The 18,707-nt window shown below is 39.0% G+C and overlaps 3 protein-coding genes across 4 annotated transcripts; 1 reads left to right on the forward strand and 2 right to left on the reverse strand.

Moving 5' to 3' along the window:
• Positions 1-522: 522 nt before the first annotated feature.
• Positions 523-9,129, reverse strand: lgs (legless). 2 transcript variants are annotated; one of them, XM_066392895.1, is made up of 4 exons: positions 6,869-9,129; positions 4,636-4,870; positions 2,707-2,882; positions 523-2,162 (listed from the first exon to the last, which is right to left on the reverse strand). In XM_066392895.1, exons 1-4 carry the CDS (start codon positions 8,520-8,522, stop codon positions 688-690), a joined length of 3,540 nt encoding a protein of 1,179 aa, XP_066248992.1. In that variant the 5' UTR covers positions 8,523-9,129; the 3' UTR covers positions 523-687. The 2 variants fall into 2 exon arrangements, with proteins under 2 accessions (XP_066248992.1, XP_066248991.1); XM_066392894.1 differs by having other exon boundaries at positions 4,636-4,873; positions 6,869-9,127.
• A 1,101-nt stretch (positions 9,130-10,230) lies between these two features.
• Positions 10,231-14,693, reverse strand: IleRS (Isoleucyl-tRNA synthetase). The gene is made up of 6 exons (XM_066392181.1): positions 14,428-14,693; positions 13,762-14,069; positions 13,170-13,649; positions 12,849-13,117; positions 12,376-12,793; positions 10,231-12,293 (listed from the first exon to the last, which is right to left on the reverse strand). The coding sequence occupies exons 1-6, from the start codon at positions 14,568-14,570 to the stop codon at positions 10,276-10,278; spliced, it is 3,636 nt and encodes a 1,211-aa protein (XP_066248278.1). The 5' UTR covers positions 14,571-14,693; the 3' UTR covers positions 10,231-10,275.
• Positions 14,694-15,991: 1,298 nt separating this feature from the next.
• On the forward strand, positions 15,992-18,603 carry LOC136410428 (venom protease-like). The gene is made up of 8 exons (XM_066392585.1): positions 15,992-16,288; positions 16,604-16,765; positions 16,972-17,118; positions 17,342-17,502; positions 17,633-17,742; positions 17,862-18,115; positions 18,177-18,352; positions 18,407-18,603. Exons 1-8 carry the CDS (start codon positions 16,222-16,224, stop codon positions 18,569-18,571), a joined length of 1,242 nt encoding a protein of 413 aa, XP_066248682.1. The 5' UTR covers positions 15,992-16,221; the 3' UTR covers positions 18,572-18,603.
• The last annotated feature ends 104 nt before the right edge of the window (positions 18,604-18,707 follow it).

The following is an 18,707-nucleotide window of genomic DNA, read 5'->3' on the forward strand; positions in this document are numbered from 1 at the left end:
ACGAGTCTGCCCGAGCCCGATCGTACAGAACGCCGAACCGACCAATAGATCTGGACAATTTTCGGCAAAAAAATTTGCGATGTGCGAGTAACTGTATAGCGATGTTTTCATCCCCCCTTCTTTTAGAACTTAAGGTCACCGACGCAGTCGCAGTAAGCGGGGGTACGGCCTGGAAAAGGTGGGAAGAAAAAAAAGAAAATCACAAAGAAACATCAGCTAGGTCTTTTGGGGAAGCATCCAAAGTTCCAAACTGAATAAAAGAGTTTCAGTTAGGAAACACGTTCTCTGACCATTAGAAATGCCGAATAAATTTTCTGATTACTTTCCAAGCAACAAATCAATGAAAACTCAAAGAAATTAATAAAACGTAATTAAATCCTTCCAATACAGTTAAAAGTTGTTTCTCGGAATACCACAATACACCAACTCAATCGATTTGTCGGTCCTTTTTTACGACGCCTGTGGCCCTTGGTGTACTGCGACCTTCGCCGTGTTCTTCATAAGAAATTAAACATCAGAATATACAATATAGAATTTTATTGTTATTTTAATTAATGCTTAGTCATAAAATGTACAATAAACGAATAACAGATGGATAGAAACAAATTAATGAGCAATAGTGAAACCTCCGTTGTAAAAAGGACAAAGCAAGTCCAACACTTAAAAGTAAAATGTCTCTCATTCTAGTTATGGCAAATGCTGCATGTGCGGGGGCCCAGGACCGGGTCCCATATTTTGGGCAACACCGCCCATCTGACTGCGAGTGTTGGTCGCGTAAAGCTGCTGTTGGAAATTGTGGTATTGCTGGGCATAGTTGGGATCGGAAGTGATGGGTCCTACAAATGGAGCGCCTTTAAAACCGGCGCTCTGTCCCATGGAAGGGGGCAATGGCTGAGACGCATCTGGCGCCATTCCCATTGGGCTGCCTTTCGGTCCAGGAACAAACATTTGTGCGTTGCCTGGTCCTGGTCCCATAGGGGATCCGGCACCCGTCGGAAACATTCCATCGGGACCAGGTCCGCCAGGACCGAAACCCATTTGAGAAACTCTCATCATGGGGCGCATGCCTCCAGGACCTCCGCGCATCATGGGTATCATTCCCGGACCTGGCCCACCAGGGCCCATTCCCATTCCTCCAGGACCCCCCATCATTGGACTGCCAGCGCCATTTCCCATATGACCACCCATCGGTCCCATCATCGGGGATTCCTGTCCCATGCCAGGACCATCAATATGACCCATGTGACCCATAGGACTGCCTTGCATGCTGCCCGGTCCTCCGCCTGGTCCACAGGCTTGAAAGTATTGGCCAGGGCCAGGTTGCATTTTAGAACCATCCATCATATTCATAGGCGATGCCAATCGCGTAAGGAAGTCCAAACTAGGAGGTCCGCGAGGGCCTACAGGTGTTGGCCCACCTTGTCCTTTAGCGGGTAGGTATTGAATAGTGTTGGGCGCATTAGGTTTCACTTGAACGTTAGCTCCATTGAACGGATTAGGCCCAGGCCCTGGGGCCCGACCCATCATTCTCTGCATAGGCATGTGATTGGGAAAAGGCCCCGACAACTTCGGAGAATGTGAACGCATGTGGCCCATAGACGATCCAGGATGGAATCCGTGAGGCGGACCTTGTATCGGATTCATTCCCATCATATTTCCAGGCTCCATGTCTCCCATGCCGCCGTGACAACTCCCCAAGTCCATCATATGCATCGACGGTGAGCCAAAGTTCATCATTGGGGGTCCTTGACCTGGCTGTCCGTTCAAACTACTCGCTACATTATTTGTAAGTTGCTGGCTCATTTGGGCCAATGACGAAATTGGGTCGAAATGTGCTTGCTTTGGATTACCAACCATGGAACTGGTACAATTCGGGTTCAATGGAATATTCTCATTTCTTCCGCTTCCACATCCGTAGACGGGCAAATCTAAAGGACTAGGTTTGCCTTGAGGTGATACCGTGACTCCAAAATTGCCCACTTTGGTTTGAGAACTGGGGGAAGCGTTTGGACCTGGAAACCGTGGCATGTCCATCATGTGAGGACTTGGTGTTGGGAAAAGATCATTCTTTAAGGGGTCGGAGGTAGGTCCCGGTACAGTCTGGGGACTTATTCCAGGAGTTACCGTCGTAGGCCCCGATATCCTTTGTACAGTCTTGTCACCTACAACGAGATAAATAACAATTTAAGTAATACCAGTATTGAACCAAAGAAGGAATAAGATATTTTACGCGGCTTTGTTGCAATGTACGGAACACGAAGATACACAGCGAACAAGTTAAAAACATTAAAAATAAGCATTTATGGTCATATCTCTTTGTCAAAGCGAAATACAGGGTGTCTATGACAATTTAGCTTTACCGACCTCAGTAAAAAATTAATTGATTTTGAAATGCACAATTTCACAATAAAATGTAATAAAATATCGCTCTAGTTTCTTGACAATGGTGAATGTAACATTTGTGATAGTAACTGCTATTATCGCAAATATAGATAAGTGGTACCATCTATCGGTGTCGGCCCACAATGATAACGTAAACCATACAGTCATCGCAATCTGCCAGAATCTAACTCTTTCTAATTGACTCAAATCTGATCAATTTTACTCATGATAGTTTGGAAATTTGCATTTCCAAACTACCATGACTAAACTACCATTTTTTTTTAATTCAACACCTTAAACCATGCTACAGTCTATCATACTTACTACACGAAGTAGCTGTTGGAGTATGGGGCGAAGAGATCTGGAAACGACAACCTTCGGAAGGTGTTGGCGGAAAACGTGTATCCATCGATGTGGGTGTATTGGGCCCTGATACTCTCGTGTGTGGAAGATCTGGCGTATTTCCGGGAAAACTGCTATCTAAGTTTGAAGGTAATATACTGAAATAAAATAAAATAGCTTATTACCATCCACCATTATGTCGAGATACTATGTAACATATCTTGGAAGTCACGCATTGCCTAATATCCTAAACATGTTTTTATACTAGTTCTGGGAAAATATCGTTTATTACCAGCTATTATAATTTGGAATCTGTTCCTGCTGGATGGCTCATAATATGTAACACAGAGTAACTGCAGCTCCTTTAAGCTAAAATTACGAGATAATGGTGTAAATTTATCGCGGTACAAAAATGTATCTAACGGCGGAATTGTGTGCTAAGCGACTGTATACGATTGCGGGTGAGCAATACTTTCAATTTTCAATTGCCGATGCGATGTTTTGACTACATATCGCATCATAAGTAAAAGTTGTAGCAATGCCATTTTTTTCAGAACGTTCAGATATTCTCATACAGGGTGCTCTAGGGCTTAGGAGACAACAATCTAGAGTAGATAGTTAAGAGTAAAATTAGGAAAAATGCTTCGTTTCCAATATAATGCTGTTCCATTTTTCAACGCTTTAAAATATTCCCTAAAACCTCAAAGAAACGAAGTTGCACAAAAATTTAAAATAAACATGTCGAATGAGGCCAAAGAGAGGTGAACGCTTAAAATTGCTGAATACGAAAGCCTTGTATTAAAAAAAAACATTTATTAACGGTTTGACATATTGCATGCAATTAGTTGTTCGTTCAAAAAATTCCCGTTCGCCAGGAGGAGCGATGAGCTTCGCACAAGATGCAGATTATATAAATAGATATAGAAATAGAGGTCAGCCTGATAGACCAGCTGTAAATATGTCGCAACGGCAAAGACCTTCACAGTTACACTATTCCGGTAATGCACAACATCAGCAGTCTGTCCCATCAGGACGTTATCCAATTCACGTACCCAGATTTGTAAACATAAAATCTTATTCGAGTCCAATGCCCTCAAACTTCTCATCAAATAATCAGAGATTTTTTAGAATTTCGATAATTAACATAGAACAAGTTTTAATAATAACTTTTGTCCAAACGTCGGCAATAATACTGTAATTGGTCAGTAGTAGTATAGATTACAAAAGCCAGAATCAATGGACGTTTCATCGGGAAGCATTATTATGTTCGTCTGACCGGGGAACCCCAGCCGGACCTAGAAGGTTGAAGCCTCCCTGTTGGACTTAAGCAACCGAGTTCCCTCGGTCAAACGTGCATGTTTCCATTAGCGATTTCACTATTTATTTTTAGAGGTTTTTTCAATTTGTTTTGTTTTAAAATTGTTTAAGTCAAAAGTTGAAAATATTCGACCTTATCCATTTTGTCAAGAATATGGGCACATACCCAACACAACAATTGATACTGAACTTACCTAACTCCAAGTCTTTTACTTCTGGAATTTTAGACACCCTACACTGGAGCTAAATAAAGGAACTGCTATGTAATTTACCTACTTAAGCATTAAAATTTAAGTCCTCCTGAAAATTACCTATTCTCTAAGTTATTGGCTCCTAGTCACTTGCCTTCATTAACTGCATTAATGTATTGACTGTAACTTACATATTTCCCCCAGAATTCGCCCTTTTTAAAATTTTATTCTTAATAATAGAAAAATTGACAAGTTATCGCAAAACCATTTATGAGATTACTCATTTGACTGATCAAAAATGCATGCAAAAATCGCACTAACCCGAACTAGAATGGAAAATACGGCGATCATGCAGTTGGTTCGGACAATTCTACCATCACCCATCATTTACAAAACAACTTACGGAGGAGATATAATATTGCCTTCCTTCAGACTAGTGTTTGGTTGCTTCTGAATGATCAATTCCTGGCCTTCGAATGTATTAAGATACTGGATTTGTTGCGGCGATGGCACTGGCATCAGGTTAGGTTCCTTGCCTGTTCCTGTCGTCGTAACAGTCGAACATGAGGATGTCGTGGTTGTGCTGATTTGTTGCTTTTGATGTGCCATCGACTGAAGACTTCGTCCAAACAAACCATCTACTGAAAGTCAAAAGGAATGTTGTAATCATGTGATTGGGCTTAGGGACTTTATGCGTTTCAAAATAATTGAAATTATAAACAGGGCGGTCCTGTCTAAATACTACCTGACTTGATTTAATGTTTGAAAGAATTTCCAGAGAGACGTTTTAAAATTGTCCCTATTCACACTAGGTTGACCCGAAGGAAGTACCAATTTTTTTTTAATGGAACGCCCTATATATGTGAGATTTTTGGATTTTATCTCGAAAGGAGTTGAAAACCGGAATATTTAAACTTAAAGAAAAAATTATTGCAGATTTATCTTTGTAATTATTTGGTTATTGTCATCCAAAAATTATAACTGCATGTGTTTTCTTTTTATCTATCTGAAACAAACTCTGCAACTGAAAATGGGAAAAGAATTATACATCACAAAGTGCCGTGTCCATAAATGTATGTGGTGCAACAATTTTTGCATAAAATCAATAGTTCCAGATTCCAGGGTTATGGATTTCTTTCCACTGATAGTTTTTTTGCTTCTCTTCCACCTTGTACAACAAATTTTGAACAGAGTAAGAAGGATAAAAAGGATGTTAAAAAATATTTAATGATTATAGATCAGGTAATTTTTTTCATAAACACCGCAATCAATCATATTAAATACCTGAAGATGGCCATAGAGCCTAAACTAACTTACAATCAATGGAAAGCTATCGAATTCTATTGAATTGGGAGGACTGATAATTGTGAACAACTACAGCTAAAGTTAATGACGTAAACCATTCAAATAAGAGGGACTAACAAGTTCATCTGCAACAGAAATCTATCAAATAATTGAAATTTTTAAATGGCATCTTTTTTAGTAGTTTGGTCATGAAGTCCTAATGTTCCTGTGACTTTCATAAATTTATGGATAAAGCTTGTGGTGTAAATCCCACATCTTGAAGAACTTGCAAAAAACCACCCAAATATTTAAGGTGTCCATTAAAAAAAAAAACATTTCATGGGGCCACCCTGTATGAAATGTGCCCACAGTTAACATCTATTAACAAACAAAATTTTAATTTCATATGTTTTTCTATTTAGAAGTAATCATAGGTCCACACGCTAATGGCGGACCCTGTATATTGTAAACAATAAGTCTCATTTAGTAAATAACTGTTAATAGGGAAACCTGTAAATATGCCATTCATTCTCTCAACAGTTACGAGTTCTATATGCAAGACACCCGCTTCAGGAGTCGCACTATTGAAAACTCCGTTAGCAATCTTAGAGATATGATATCGGTTAAATTACTGCAAAAATGGGCAATTTAAAAAGAAACAATAAACGTTAAGAAGAAATAATGATAAACGTTTTAAAATCGATATTGTTGCCAAGACTTGATTTTTTATCTGTTGTTTATAAATTGGAAATTGCTCATTATAAAAGGATTTAAACAAAAGAAAATTTAAGGGTCTTTGTGGAGTGCTTTTTAGCAGTAGTAACAGCGTTTCAGTAGTGAGAACGCCCTTGTTTTTTTAGTTTACTAATATGACACATGTCATATTAGTAACAGTTATACCTTGACACATCTTTTTTGGTAAGAGGGCCATGAAATAAGCATATTCTCACTATCCAGTTTGTACCTATCACACCAAAAAGAACTTACCAAAACACTTACCTTTCCACGTAATTGACATGTTCAAAAAAATTAATAAAAAATCAATTTTCCCTTTTAATTTTTAAAACTGACGTATAATTTTAAAAAAACAAATCAAAATTCTTTAGTCCTCAAAGCAAAACACCTCAAGCAAAAGTTACTTGTTTGATTAGACGTTTCAATGGCCGCAAAAAAAGCTGGAAATCGCATATTTAATTTATGAGATTTTTTTATGAAAATTACCCCAAAAAGCACAAAAATCCAGTAGTCCGCTTACATGAGACACCCTGTAAATTTTTCAGGATTTTAAAGTACAGATTTATAACATTCGAACAAGATAATTTGGGTCAGAAACTTAAAAATACGTGTCTCACCTGTTGATTGATGGGTTGAAGATGGCTCTGTACTGCTGCTTGTAACACTCGGTGACATATGTGATGAGAGCGGTGTGCTGGGGTTACTATGATTTAGGCGTGGAGCTGAAGGTGATTCTTGCGAGGTAGGGCTTTGTCCTGTGCTCATATGACGTGTAAGAGATCCGAACGGTCGATTGGGATCTGCAGGCGAATTTAGGGCTGAAGAAGCTCTAGGAGAGGGCAGGGACAAATTAGATGTAGGATTGTTCGGGGATGTTGGGTTGGGACTTTGTAAAGCTATAGGAACACTAGCAGAACGCTGCGTTTGATGATATGGAGGAGGTGGGCCTTGAAGTCGTGGACCTAAACCTGGACCGCCTCGCAAATTTTGAGATGTGCTAGTCACTGGGGGTTGGGAGCCAGAACCACTAACTGGCCCAACAGGAACTATAGCTCCACCACTAGGATTATTTCCCACTTGGGGTTGAGTCTTGTGTTTTGTTCGATCATCATAAAACTGAGTTGCCAACTTCTGCCACTCCAATTGTGCTGTAACAGGTGGTTGGTTTGGGGGCGCAACGCCAGGGCCAGCTCCTCCAATTGGCGCAGCGCCCCCTGGTGAGATACCTGGGATTCCATCAGGACCTGCCACAGCCTCACTTTGACTCTCAGGAAATAACATTTGATGCATCTTACGAATACTAGCTAATCTCTCTTCCCGATGCTGTCTTTGCTGGGGAGTTAGGTTTTCATCAGGCACTTGGACGCCCTGTAATTTGGGCTGAATGTTTAGTAAAGGACTACTGGAATCCATGTCAGGTCCTATATCTGGCAAACCATTTGTCACAGTTCCTTCTAAACCGTCGAGTTGATGATTACTTTTTTGGTCCCAAGGAGCGTCAGGGTCCCCGAGCCCAACCATGTCGTCCAGACCCTCAGGTCCTAGGAAATTATCTAAACTGGGAGGAGGCTTTGGACCTAAGCCTGGACTTCTTGTACAACCTTTGTTCTTTGAAACTGCAAAGTTATTTAGCCATTGCACTGGATGTTGCCTATTAAACTGGGTTATTTTCAACGGGTTTTTCTCCAGGTACTTTTTAGTTCCCGGCTGGGCACAATGATAAGCTATAATGGAAGGATACCGTCCTTGCAAAACCTCGTCAGCTCCAGAATTAGCTAACACTGTAGAAAACACAAATATTTGACTCTGTTGTTGCATGTACTGCACTTCCATAGAACTAGATTGTTTATTTATCACATTACTTCCTAAGGGCTGTACACTTTCTGGCTGGGTTTGAGGGGCAGGCCCTACATTACCCGATGTAGGGCCAGGCGGGCCCAGTCCCAAGCCAAACGGATCACCTAAAGGGTCAGTGTCTACTATATTATCTTCTTGTTTAAGGGGCAGTGAGGCAGCCTCTGAGACTGCAGTGGTGACAGGGTCTTCACTAGGGGCTTCTGTCTTGAGATCAGGAGTAATTTGTAGAGAGCCTGTATTAGTGGAACCCACAAGGCCACCGTTTTTCGTAACGGGCCCTGTGGAGGGCTCTTTCTTAGTCGCCACATCGTCTTCCTTTTTTATTTGTACTTCTGTGTTGGTCGGCTCCTTACTGGCGTTTACGGAGTCTTCTTTCACGCTATCAGAGCCTTTTTCGTGCTTTTCCTTAATCATCTCGCTCACAAGTCGCCTCAAGGAGGTCCCACTTCCATAAGTACCACACTAAAATAGCACTTTTCACATTTACTATCGTTTGTAAGACCATAATAAAAACTTTGTGAAAAATTTCACATCACAAAATGCCAAACTGTCCACACGCGTTGCTACCAACTGTTCAAAACATTGAAACGTCAAATACTGCCGCCATATTCAAAGCTTAAAAACATCACATAAACAACTTATGTAAGATCGGAGGTATTTCACTAATTAAAATGTTTTCGTACGTTCCTTCATACTGGTTATCATTTGCTACTTTCTGTTCTGTCCTGTTTAGTTTCACACTTCCACACTCGGGTGCAGGGGGAGGAAATACATATTTCTGTTTTATTTAAACGTAAACAGTGCTCCTCTCCTCTGTTTATTTTAGTTCCATTATTAGATATTTATCTGAATATGAGCGAGCCAGCTCACACGAGAGAGCGAGGAATACATGAGGCTCGATTTTTTTCTCATAAAAATATTTACGTTGACCGATGTAAGAAATCCGGGTTTCATTGCTCATGCAATAGAAAAGTAGTGAAAGAGGCAGAGAGCGAGAGAGCAAACACCCTACGTTGATTTCAAAGAATGGAATCCGGCCTTTGCCCCGTTGCCAGTTGGACGTGCGGCCTGTCTTTATACTCAAACAACCCTGCCAGGAACTGGGATTTTAAAATTCCGCCGCAGTTGCATAATGGGATCTTGATAAACTGACAATGAAATCTCCGTCAGATTCCAAATTTAATAGAGTCCTAAATCAGGTTGTGCAGCCGGGCATTTGCAATTCTAACATATTCCCACATTTCTTTTTTTTATCTCTATCGCTCTCTTCTTGCGCGTGTCCGGAAACATCCGAAAAACATCAATTTCGAATTTTCGTGTTAATAAATTATTAGATTCCGCCATAGCACGAACGCTGGCCTTAGTGGAAGGGAAAAATGCGCCAACGTGGCAACGTTGCGGCTGGTAAGTGTGATTGCACGCTTGCAGCCATTCGTTTATTTTCCGAACAAGCTCGACTCGGGAGGTCATTAAAAATAACTCCATACTCCATATTTATAGTATGGGGATTCGCGTTTTGCGCCACATTAACGGTCTCAGGCACTTTTTTTTATCTCGTCATAATAAATTTATCAGCGATGTTTTCATCGAAGTCTAGGTAATAATAAAGCGTTCTGTATACATACGAGTATGTTAACAAAAGCCGCCTCCTATCTGCATATACAGAGTGTCCGTTTCATGAGCCCAGCCATGGAAATATTTGTAACCACAAGAGAAACGGAGGGGGCTAATAAATAATTTTGACCCAACATAACGGGACAACAGTCCCCTCTTAAGTAGTAAAAAAACGCTAACGCTATTTATGTTACCGTATTTTGTTGTAAGGGGGCGTACGCATAAACGTCAATCATCGTTACAGCATACTTCTAAAATCTATTACAAATTCAGTTTATGCTAAGGACCGAGCCCCTTACGGTACTACCATGAGCAGTTATTACAGATTTGACCTTATTTAAAAAATATTCGAGATTGTGCTTGTTTATATCGTATTCCTTAGTAGCCTTGCGGACCTAGTAAGTCGGTCCTGCACGATTCTAGGGACGGGTGAAAGGTACGTTGAATTGTTTTAATATTCATAATTTTTATTTTAAATAAATATGAAAACAAAACTGGGAAATTTAAGCAAAGTCCAACAATCGAACTACACTCGCGATGAATAAATGATGACTCAAGAGTACTGCCGCCACTTCTGTTTCAAATCGATGCCCGGCCCAGACGTAACGGGAATTCCTAGCGGATTTTCCAATAGAAACGTTCCGAACAACCCATTTTCGGAGAAATTTTCAAATTTACAGAAAGGGAGAGTAACGGCACTCGGCAACTCTACGTACTTGCTCTTTGGTGTTACGAAGACAACATTTCCAGAAGCTTCTGTCAAGTTGCAATCAGAAGCCAAGACCTTGCCATCAGGTAAAACTAGAGTAAAATCATTGATACCAAACAACTTGGACACTTCCTGTGTGAATTTATTCAGGCTTATTAATTTTTTACCTACTTCCAATAGTATTACAGCCTTAGAAGCTTGGTTACAGTACCTTGATTGCAAGCCTACAAGCTGGACGTTCACCCATTTAACATTCGGTAATTCAACATTTGATGTTTTAGTTAAAGCAATGTAGAGACTGCATTCTTTGAGCTTTTGATTTTCATCTATAATCAAGCAATCTCCATCCTTTCTTTCAGATGTTTTAATCTTAGCTTTAATAGTCCCTTCTATAAACTCCTTGAACTCATCAGCGATTCTCTTAATTTCACCATCTGCCTTGAGGTACACGGATATTTCATCTGTCGGAACTAAGTGGGCTTTTTTCCTAAGCTTCTGAATACGATTAATAATTTCTCGCGCCGTTCCCTCATCTTGCATTGAAGAATCTGGAGTTATATCCATTAAAATTAAGACGTCATTGTCACTATTCACCTCATATTGCTCTGTGTTAAGGGATTCCGATTTAAATATTAGCCTCAGTTCTGCAATATCAATTCGTTGGCCGCATATGTCTCGATAACCTTTCTTCACGGTATCATTAATCTCGCTGTCTGTCAACGCTTTGATACCTTGAGTCACAGCTTTAAATTCCTGCTTCAGTCGGAGACCCAAAACTTTGTGATCCGGTTCTGCTCTCAATGTAATCCCAAATTTGCTTTTATCAGTTGTCGTGCTAATTTTGCGTACGTTTAATTCGGTCAAAATGTACTCCTTTAGGGACACAACATCTTCGATGTACTGATTATCTTGATGGACAACGATGATTTCTGGTAAAGGATATTTGATTGGAATCGTCTTGCGGTCCCTTACAACTCGCCCCAGTTCGATTACACCTTGCATTCGAGCCACAGCTCTTTCAATGTTCAAGTCTATTAAAGCCGCATTCGGAGTGGGGAACATCAGATAATGAATACTATCTTGTGAATCCTTGCTCAACGCTTTCATGTATTGATACATTGTCTCAGAAATAAATGGAGCAAATGGAGCCATCATCCTTATAATGTTTTCGAGAACATTGTACAACGTAGTCAACGCAATATAGCAGTCATTTTCTCCACCTTCGCCCTTCAGCCTTTTCCTGTTCATTCTGACATACCAGTTGGTTAAGTAGTCGATGAACTTAGTTAATCTCGGCACTACAGTATATAGATGGTAAAGCTTCATTTCCTTTTGCACATAGTCCAGCAATGACTGTGTAAAGGACAATATCCATTTATCCATAATATTGGTACTCTTTAAGTTTCTGGGGTCATACGTAAAAGGCTTCTGGTTCTCTTCAACATAGATTTCAATGTTCTGCAGTAAAAACCTGAAAGCATTGTACCAAGGAAGGAAAACATCTTTGACGACATCCCGAACACCATCCTCTTTAAATCTCAAGTTTTCAGCCCTCACTACAGGGCTACTAATTAAATACAATCGTAAAGCATCGGCTCCATATTTCGAAACAACTTCCAATGGGTCTGGATAATTTTTCTTGCGTTTTGACATTTTTTGGCCATCTCCTGCAAGTACCAACCCATTGACGACAAGATTTTTAAACGGTGCCTTGCCAAATAACGCAACCGAGAGAACGGTTAGTGTGTAAAACCATCCGCGAGTCTGATCAATACCTTCCGCAATGAAATCGGCCGGAAAATTATCTTCGAAATCCTTTGCATTTTCAAATGGGTAGTGTTGTTGAGCGTAAGGCATAGAACCTGCAAAAAAATCATCGAACACAAATAATGAATTACCATCTCTAAATGACATAAAGGAAACTCATAAAACTCTTAAACATACCAGATTCAAACCAACAATCAAACACCTCAGGAACACGTTTCAATGCTGGGTTGCCAGGTTTTGAGCTGGGTATCTCTAAGTGGTCAATACTTTCTCTGTGCAAATCAGTAATTTTTTGTCCAGTCAACTCTTCCAACTCGGCAATACTTCCAACACAACGAATTTCGTCTCCAGAGGGAGACATCCAAATCGGGATTGGTGTACCCCAGTACCTGTTCCTACTTATTGCCCAATCTCGGGCTTCTTTCAACCAATTTCCAAAACGCTTTTCTTTTATAAAGTCGGGAACCCAGTAGGTTTCAGAAGTTGCTTTTAGAAGTTGTTGTTGCATATGTTCTACTCTGACAAACCACGATGGAATAGATCTGTATATTAACGGGGTATCTGATCGCCAGCAGAAAGGATAACTGTGCTTTACCTGAAAAAAATTCTCTGTTGCAGACTCAATTATACCTTTCTGGGCTAGTGTTAACCTGGGACTGATGTATAAGGCGTTTATTAGTTTTCAAGTGCAAAATTATGTCTTTGTCAGCATCTTTAACATATTGACCTTTAAAATCCGTTACTGGGTCAATGAATCTTCCTACACTATCTACAGGACAAACTGCGTCCATATCTTTCGTAATAATACCCGCTGCCAGACAAACCCTGTTATCGTCTTCTCCAAAATATGGAGCATTATGGACAATTCCTGAACCTGAGTCTGCTGTTACATACTCATCTACTAAAACCCTAAAGGCACCTACAAATTTGGCCTTAAAAATTGCCGTATATTAAATATTAAGATAGTCTACCTTGATCAGCAAAACTTGCATAATAAGGAAAAACAGGTTCATATTTGAGCCCTTCCAGGGATTTTCCTGGGAACTTCTTTAATATTTCATAATCGCCAGGGTGAAATATTGTTTCAATGCGCGTTTCCATCATGATATAAACATTTCCTGTTGACAGCTGTCTCAACCTCACATACTCCAACGTAGGGTGAACACAAGCTGCCATATTGCTAGGCAAGGTCCAGGGGGTAGTGGTCCAGATCAGGAGCGACGCTTTATCACTGTCGTTTAAAACTGGCAAACTAATGGTTACAGCTGGATCGACTACGTCTTTATAGTTTTGACCAGATTCAAAATTTGACAGTGGCGTATTACATGCTGTGGAATATGGCATTACTTTGTTTCCTTTGTAGACTAGACCTTTTTGGAACAACTGTTTGAAAACCCACCACTCAGATTCCATAAACCAAGGGTATAATGTTTTGTAATCATTTTTAAAATCTAAAAATATTTTTTTAAATTAAAAATATGTGGTAGTTATATTGAGAGTCAGTTTGGGTTAGGGCAATGAAATGCTTATTAGTCATCAACACCCATAACTAGAAAAACTTACCTATCCATCTGCCTAGTCTAGTAATAATATGTTCCCACTCAGAACTATACCGGGAAACAATCTTCCGGCACTCCTCATTGTACTTCTTAATGCCCATTTTCATTACATCTTCAGGTCCTTTAATTCCTAATACTGAATCTATTTCAAATTCAACTGGCAGCCCATGTGTATCCCAACCAAATCGTCGCTCAACATGAAACCCTTGTTGATGGGCATATCTTGTTACCACATCCTTTATGGTGCCTGCCAGAATGTGGCCATAATGAGGAAGCCCAGTGGCAAAGGGTGGGCCATCATAAAATGTGTATCTAAGTAATTATAAACAATCTGAAGAATTGTTTAACATATATATATTTTTTAATAAAATAAGGAAAAGTAGGTTTATTCCATAGTAAAACCTTTATCATATTTCTAGTAACATTCTGTATATCTAATGAGATTGCATCACTTTTTCCTACATTGCAAATGCATCAGTACCTATAGTAGCACATGATAGGTTACAAACTTAAACACGTAAATACACTAATAGGTTTTCTCCAAGTTAACACATTACCTATGGAAGGAATTATTTGATAATTTGTGCACCTATCATAACATATGTTGAAGACGATTTGTACATGAGAATGCTTTATATTAAAAAAATTTATGACTAAAATTAATACTCACCTTGGCTTTCCTTTAGACTGTTTCAGGGAAGTCTCAAAGGCTTTAATACTGCGCCAATATTGCAAAATTTTGTCTTCCTCTGTGGGAAAATTTACCGTTTCCGGTACCCTAGGGATTTTTTGAATGGTTTTTGTTGATGTCATGTTGAATTAAAGAAAAGCTCGTTCAATAGAGTATGGATTTATGATAGATTTATATTAAATGGGTAAATTGCATCACTCAACAGAAAATTCCTCAAAAATACTCGTGGAAGAGCAACTTCGAAACGTCTAACACCGCATAATAAAAAAAATTGTAGAATTTCTAACCTAAAATAAAAGTAACCTGGCAGCCAATCTATAACCTAAAATATATTGACAGATAACATACGACTGTTTGGCGGTTAGTTAAGCAATTTGAACTGCCGTTATTTGAATGCAGGACTCAAAGCAAAACTGAGCTAAATTATAAGCATTTTCATTAGTGCAGCAGCTTAATATTGTGGTTATAATACCAAATTATTTGTCCCTTAACAAAAAAGCATAAACAACAAAATTGAAGAGCTCTATACACATATTTTAAGAGTCGATGACGATTTAAATGCGCACTATGTTACTGCGCACATGAAATAATTGATCACGTGATTTTTCATAAGCCATAGCGTGATGCTCTACGGTTTCTAAAAGTGGCAAAAATAAATATTTTAAAATTTTTTCTAAAAATTTCAAAGTGAGGGGTCAATTTCGATGTGCTGTTTATCGATCCAGTGGACTCATATGGGTCCTATGTTGGCTGTGGATATCTCACTTGCAGTTGTGGGGCTTTGGAAAGGTGCTTTTTTCGAACCGTCATGTTTGATGACAAAAAATCGCAAAAATTCGAGACCAAAATGATGCTGTATCTCGGAAACTAAAAGAGATATTGCCAAACGGTTTCCAGCGTTTTATAGAGCTCGTCAAAATGATTTATTCGAACTAGTTGTTAAAGCAATCGCCCTACTTTTGCTCGAGTTGTCGCCGCTCAAAGTTTAAAAAGTGGGAAAAAATTGGTACCTCCCTTACTTTGGCACATTTTTCAAAAAAAAACTCGAAATTTTCCCTCAACCCTAGATATCACCATTTAGATTCTGGAGCCTTGGAAAGACACTTTTCTCGAACCTCCATGTCGGTACCAAAAAATCCCGCAAAATAAGAACTAAAGTCAGCGCGTATTAGGAACCAAGAGAGATTTTGCAAATCCGAGAGCAATCCGTAAATACATATACGTACATATATCAAATAACCGTAATAATATTAACACATTTGTCTGATATTCGTTGCTTCAAATGAACCTTTTCTTTATTGTATAACGGAACAAAAGCTGAAAGCAATTTTGCTGCGGTGACGAGTTCTTTGACTTGAAAAACTCGTTCAGTACCAAGAAGTATGCTACATTTTTTTACCATTGACCTTACAGAGGTACCCGATGCGGCGAGGCGAACAAAACGGATGCATTAACGAAGCTGAAAAACTGGAATGGACATAATTAGTTCTTAATTGCGAATAATATTTTCAGAGAAATCATTTTAATCTAAGCAAGCGAATAGCGTAAATGATAATTTTGTTTATTTCTCCGTTGACGCTCGTCGGCTAAAGTTCGATAGTTTCTCACCTTCTCCTATGTTTTTCTATTAAAACATAAACATATGTGTTGATGCTTAGTAAACAATTAATCGTTTTTTTTTGCATTGGGAATGCAGCAAATATGCCCGCACAAAATCGAAGTTAATAACATGAAGCGGTTCAATTCTTGATCAGTGCCTTAGTGCCAGCAAAAATGAAGAATAGCTGGGAGTTATTAGTGATATTATTCAGTGCGGCCTTGAGAATTCAATGCCAGGAAGGTATACAGAATGCATGCAGATACTGAATTAAGTGTGACGCACAAGGTGGCGTTCGTAAAAATGGAACAGATTAATTATTATTAAATTCATTGGCAGTTTAAACGGGTTTTTCATTTAGGAAAGGTGAAATTTAAAAAAAATTAGTTTAAGTGTCGATTTTCATTCTCTCGTTACAAGGGGGTTCCTAAAACTTGGCCCTAATAGACGACTTCTATGACTCAGTTATCCGATATTCATCATCACTCGTTAACATCTAAGTCAAATCGGAATAAAACCACTATGTCAAATTAACATGGAAATTATTTTACATTCCAGATAACGTAGTAGGAAGCTCTTGCAGAATAGAGACCACAGGGGAATCGGGTGTCTGTAAAATATATACCGAGTGTCCCGGCACGGAAGGATTAGCCAAAAAGAACATCGGTTTGCCAATTTGTGGGTTTTATCAGTTAACAATACCGGTGATTTGTTGCACAAGTAAGTTAAAGGAAATATCTTTGATAGTATGTAATAAGTCAACATTCACCTTTAGATCAGGAAATGTTATTTTAATGATAGGCAAATTATACAGAATGCCGCTACTATAATGTTCTGACGTCTCTCATTCATCCGTGATTGAGTGGTTCCGGAACATATGCCTAACTCAGTATTGCACTGTACATATCAACACATTTTATTTTCAGCTGGAATAAGTTCAAACATTCAACCTCCAACACCAAATGACCTAGGCATCGGCGAACGTGGCGATATAACTTTCCCAGATAGTATACAAACGTTCCAGGGAACCAGACCAGATCCCAATATTGATGGTGGTGGGAAAAGCGAACAGAGTAGGTTTTAATGATAAAAATTTTTAAAGAAATTCTTGATATTATTGTGGCTAAAAATGCTTTTTAAATTCCCATCAGCTATCACGATATGTTAAATACACGTAGGAGTTTATGTATTGTTTCTCGACAATATGGCGATGGACGAAATGCAGGTAGCTTGTACCTAGATAGAGACACTTATTTACCCGCTACATGCCAGCAATATAACATATCATATTTATAGAATGCATCGAGTATACCAAGACTGTAACTGATGTCGTTCATGCACTTCCTTTGGTGACGAATGTGGAACCACTGAGCATTAACGTGACAAAATGTGAATATAATAGTGTGGCGTTAATTGTGGGAGGAGCTCCGGCAACTAGAGGGGAATTCCCTTTCATGGTAAGATTGTTTTACCAAGAATTAATTTAACTGAAATTCTTTGGTGGCGGTTTTTTCGACGATTCGATTAATATTTTTTCAAGGTGTATTGTTATATGTCTCGTTGAATGTATGAAAACCAAATGTCTAGGCTGCAATTGGATTTCCGGGTGAAAACAATCTTCCAGAGTGGAGATGTGGGGGAACTCTAATAAGTGACAAGTGGGTTCTAACAGCAGCCCACTGCACGTATTCAGTGGAGTAAGTTTAAATATTTTTGTTAAAAATTCTATTGATTTTCCCATTGAAACGTTAAGACACTAATGCGATTTTTTACTTGGACCAAGAGTAAAGACCTAATTTATTACTTTTCGATTTAGTCGTAATAAGCCTAAGTGGGTTCGTCTGGGCGCACTGGACTTGAGCAAGAACCGTGAACGCGGTCGAATAGACCACACTATTGACAAAATTGTTGTACATCCAGACTACCATTATCCTCGAAAATACAACGACATTGCTCTGGTTTCTACACTAGACTACGTAGAATTCTCACACCTTGTGAGACCTGCGTGTCTATATACAAAAAGCTCATTTCCGCAAAGAGTTGCTATCGCTACTGGATGGGGACAAACAGGTAAAATCACTATGATACTATCACGAAAGTACTCACATGAGTCACCCTGAATATACTGCAGAATACGGAGGTCATAATAGTGACAAACTACTAAAAGTACCGCTTAACATATATGACAATAGCTTTTGCAAAAAGGCATATGAAAAAGATATCCAATCGAGTAATCAAATCTCACAAGGTATCGTAAAGACTATGTTATGTGCTGGAGAACTGATGGGAGGCAGGGATACTTGTTTGGTAATATTAAGGGAACGTTATCACTTTCGTAATTAATGATAATATTCATCTTAGGGCGATTCCGGGGGACCATTATTTTTGACGGAAAATGAAAATATGTGTAAATTTCATGTGATTGGAGTTACTTCATTTGGAAAACTATGTGCTGAGAAAAATGTTCCTGCCATCTATACCAGGGTTTCAGAATACATTAAGTGGATAGAAAATATTATTTGGTAGCCTATATGTATACAGTTCAGTTCATAAATTCTACTTTTAATAAACATTTTTAGATTGTAAAAACATCCCATTCGCCTGAATCGTTATTCCTTTCCTTTGTCCCAATACATATTCCTCAATTCAATAGGTATATCAT

Source organism: Euwallacea similis, chromosome 8, assembly GCF_039881205.1.
Source record: "Euwallacea similis isolate ESF13 chromosome 8, ESF131.1, whole genome shotgun sequence".
Lineage (NCBI taxonomy): Eukaryota > Metazoa > Arthropoda > Insecta > Coleoptera > Curculionidae > Euwallacea > Euwallacea similis.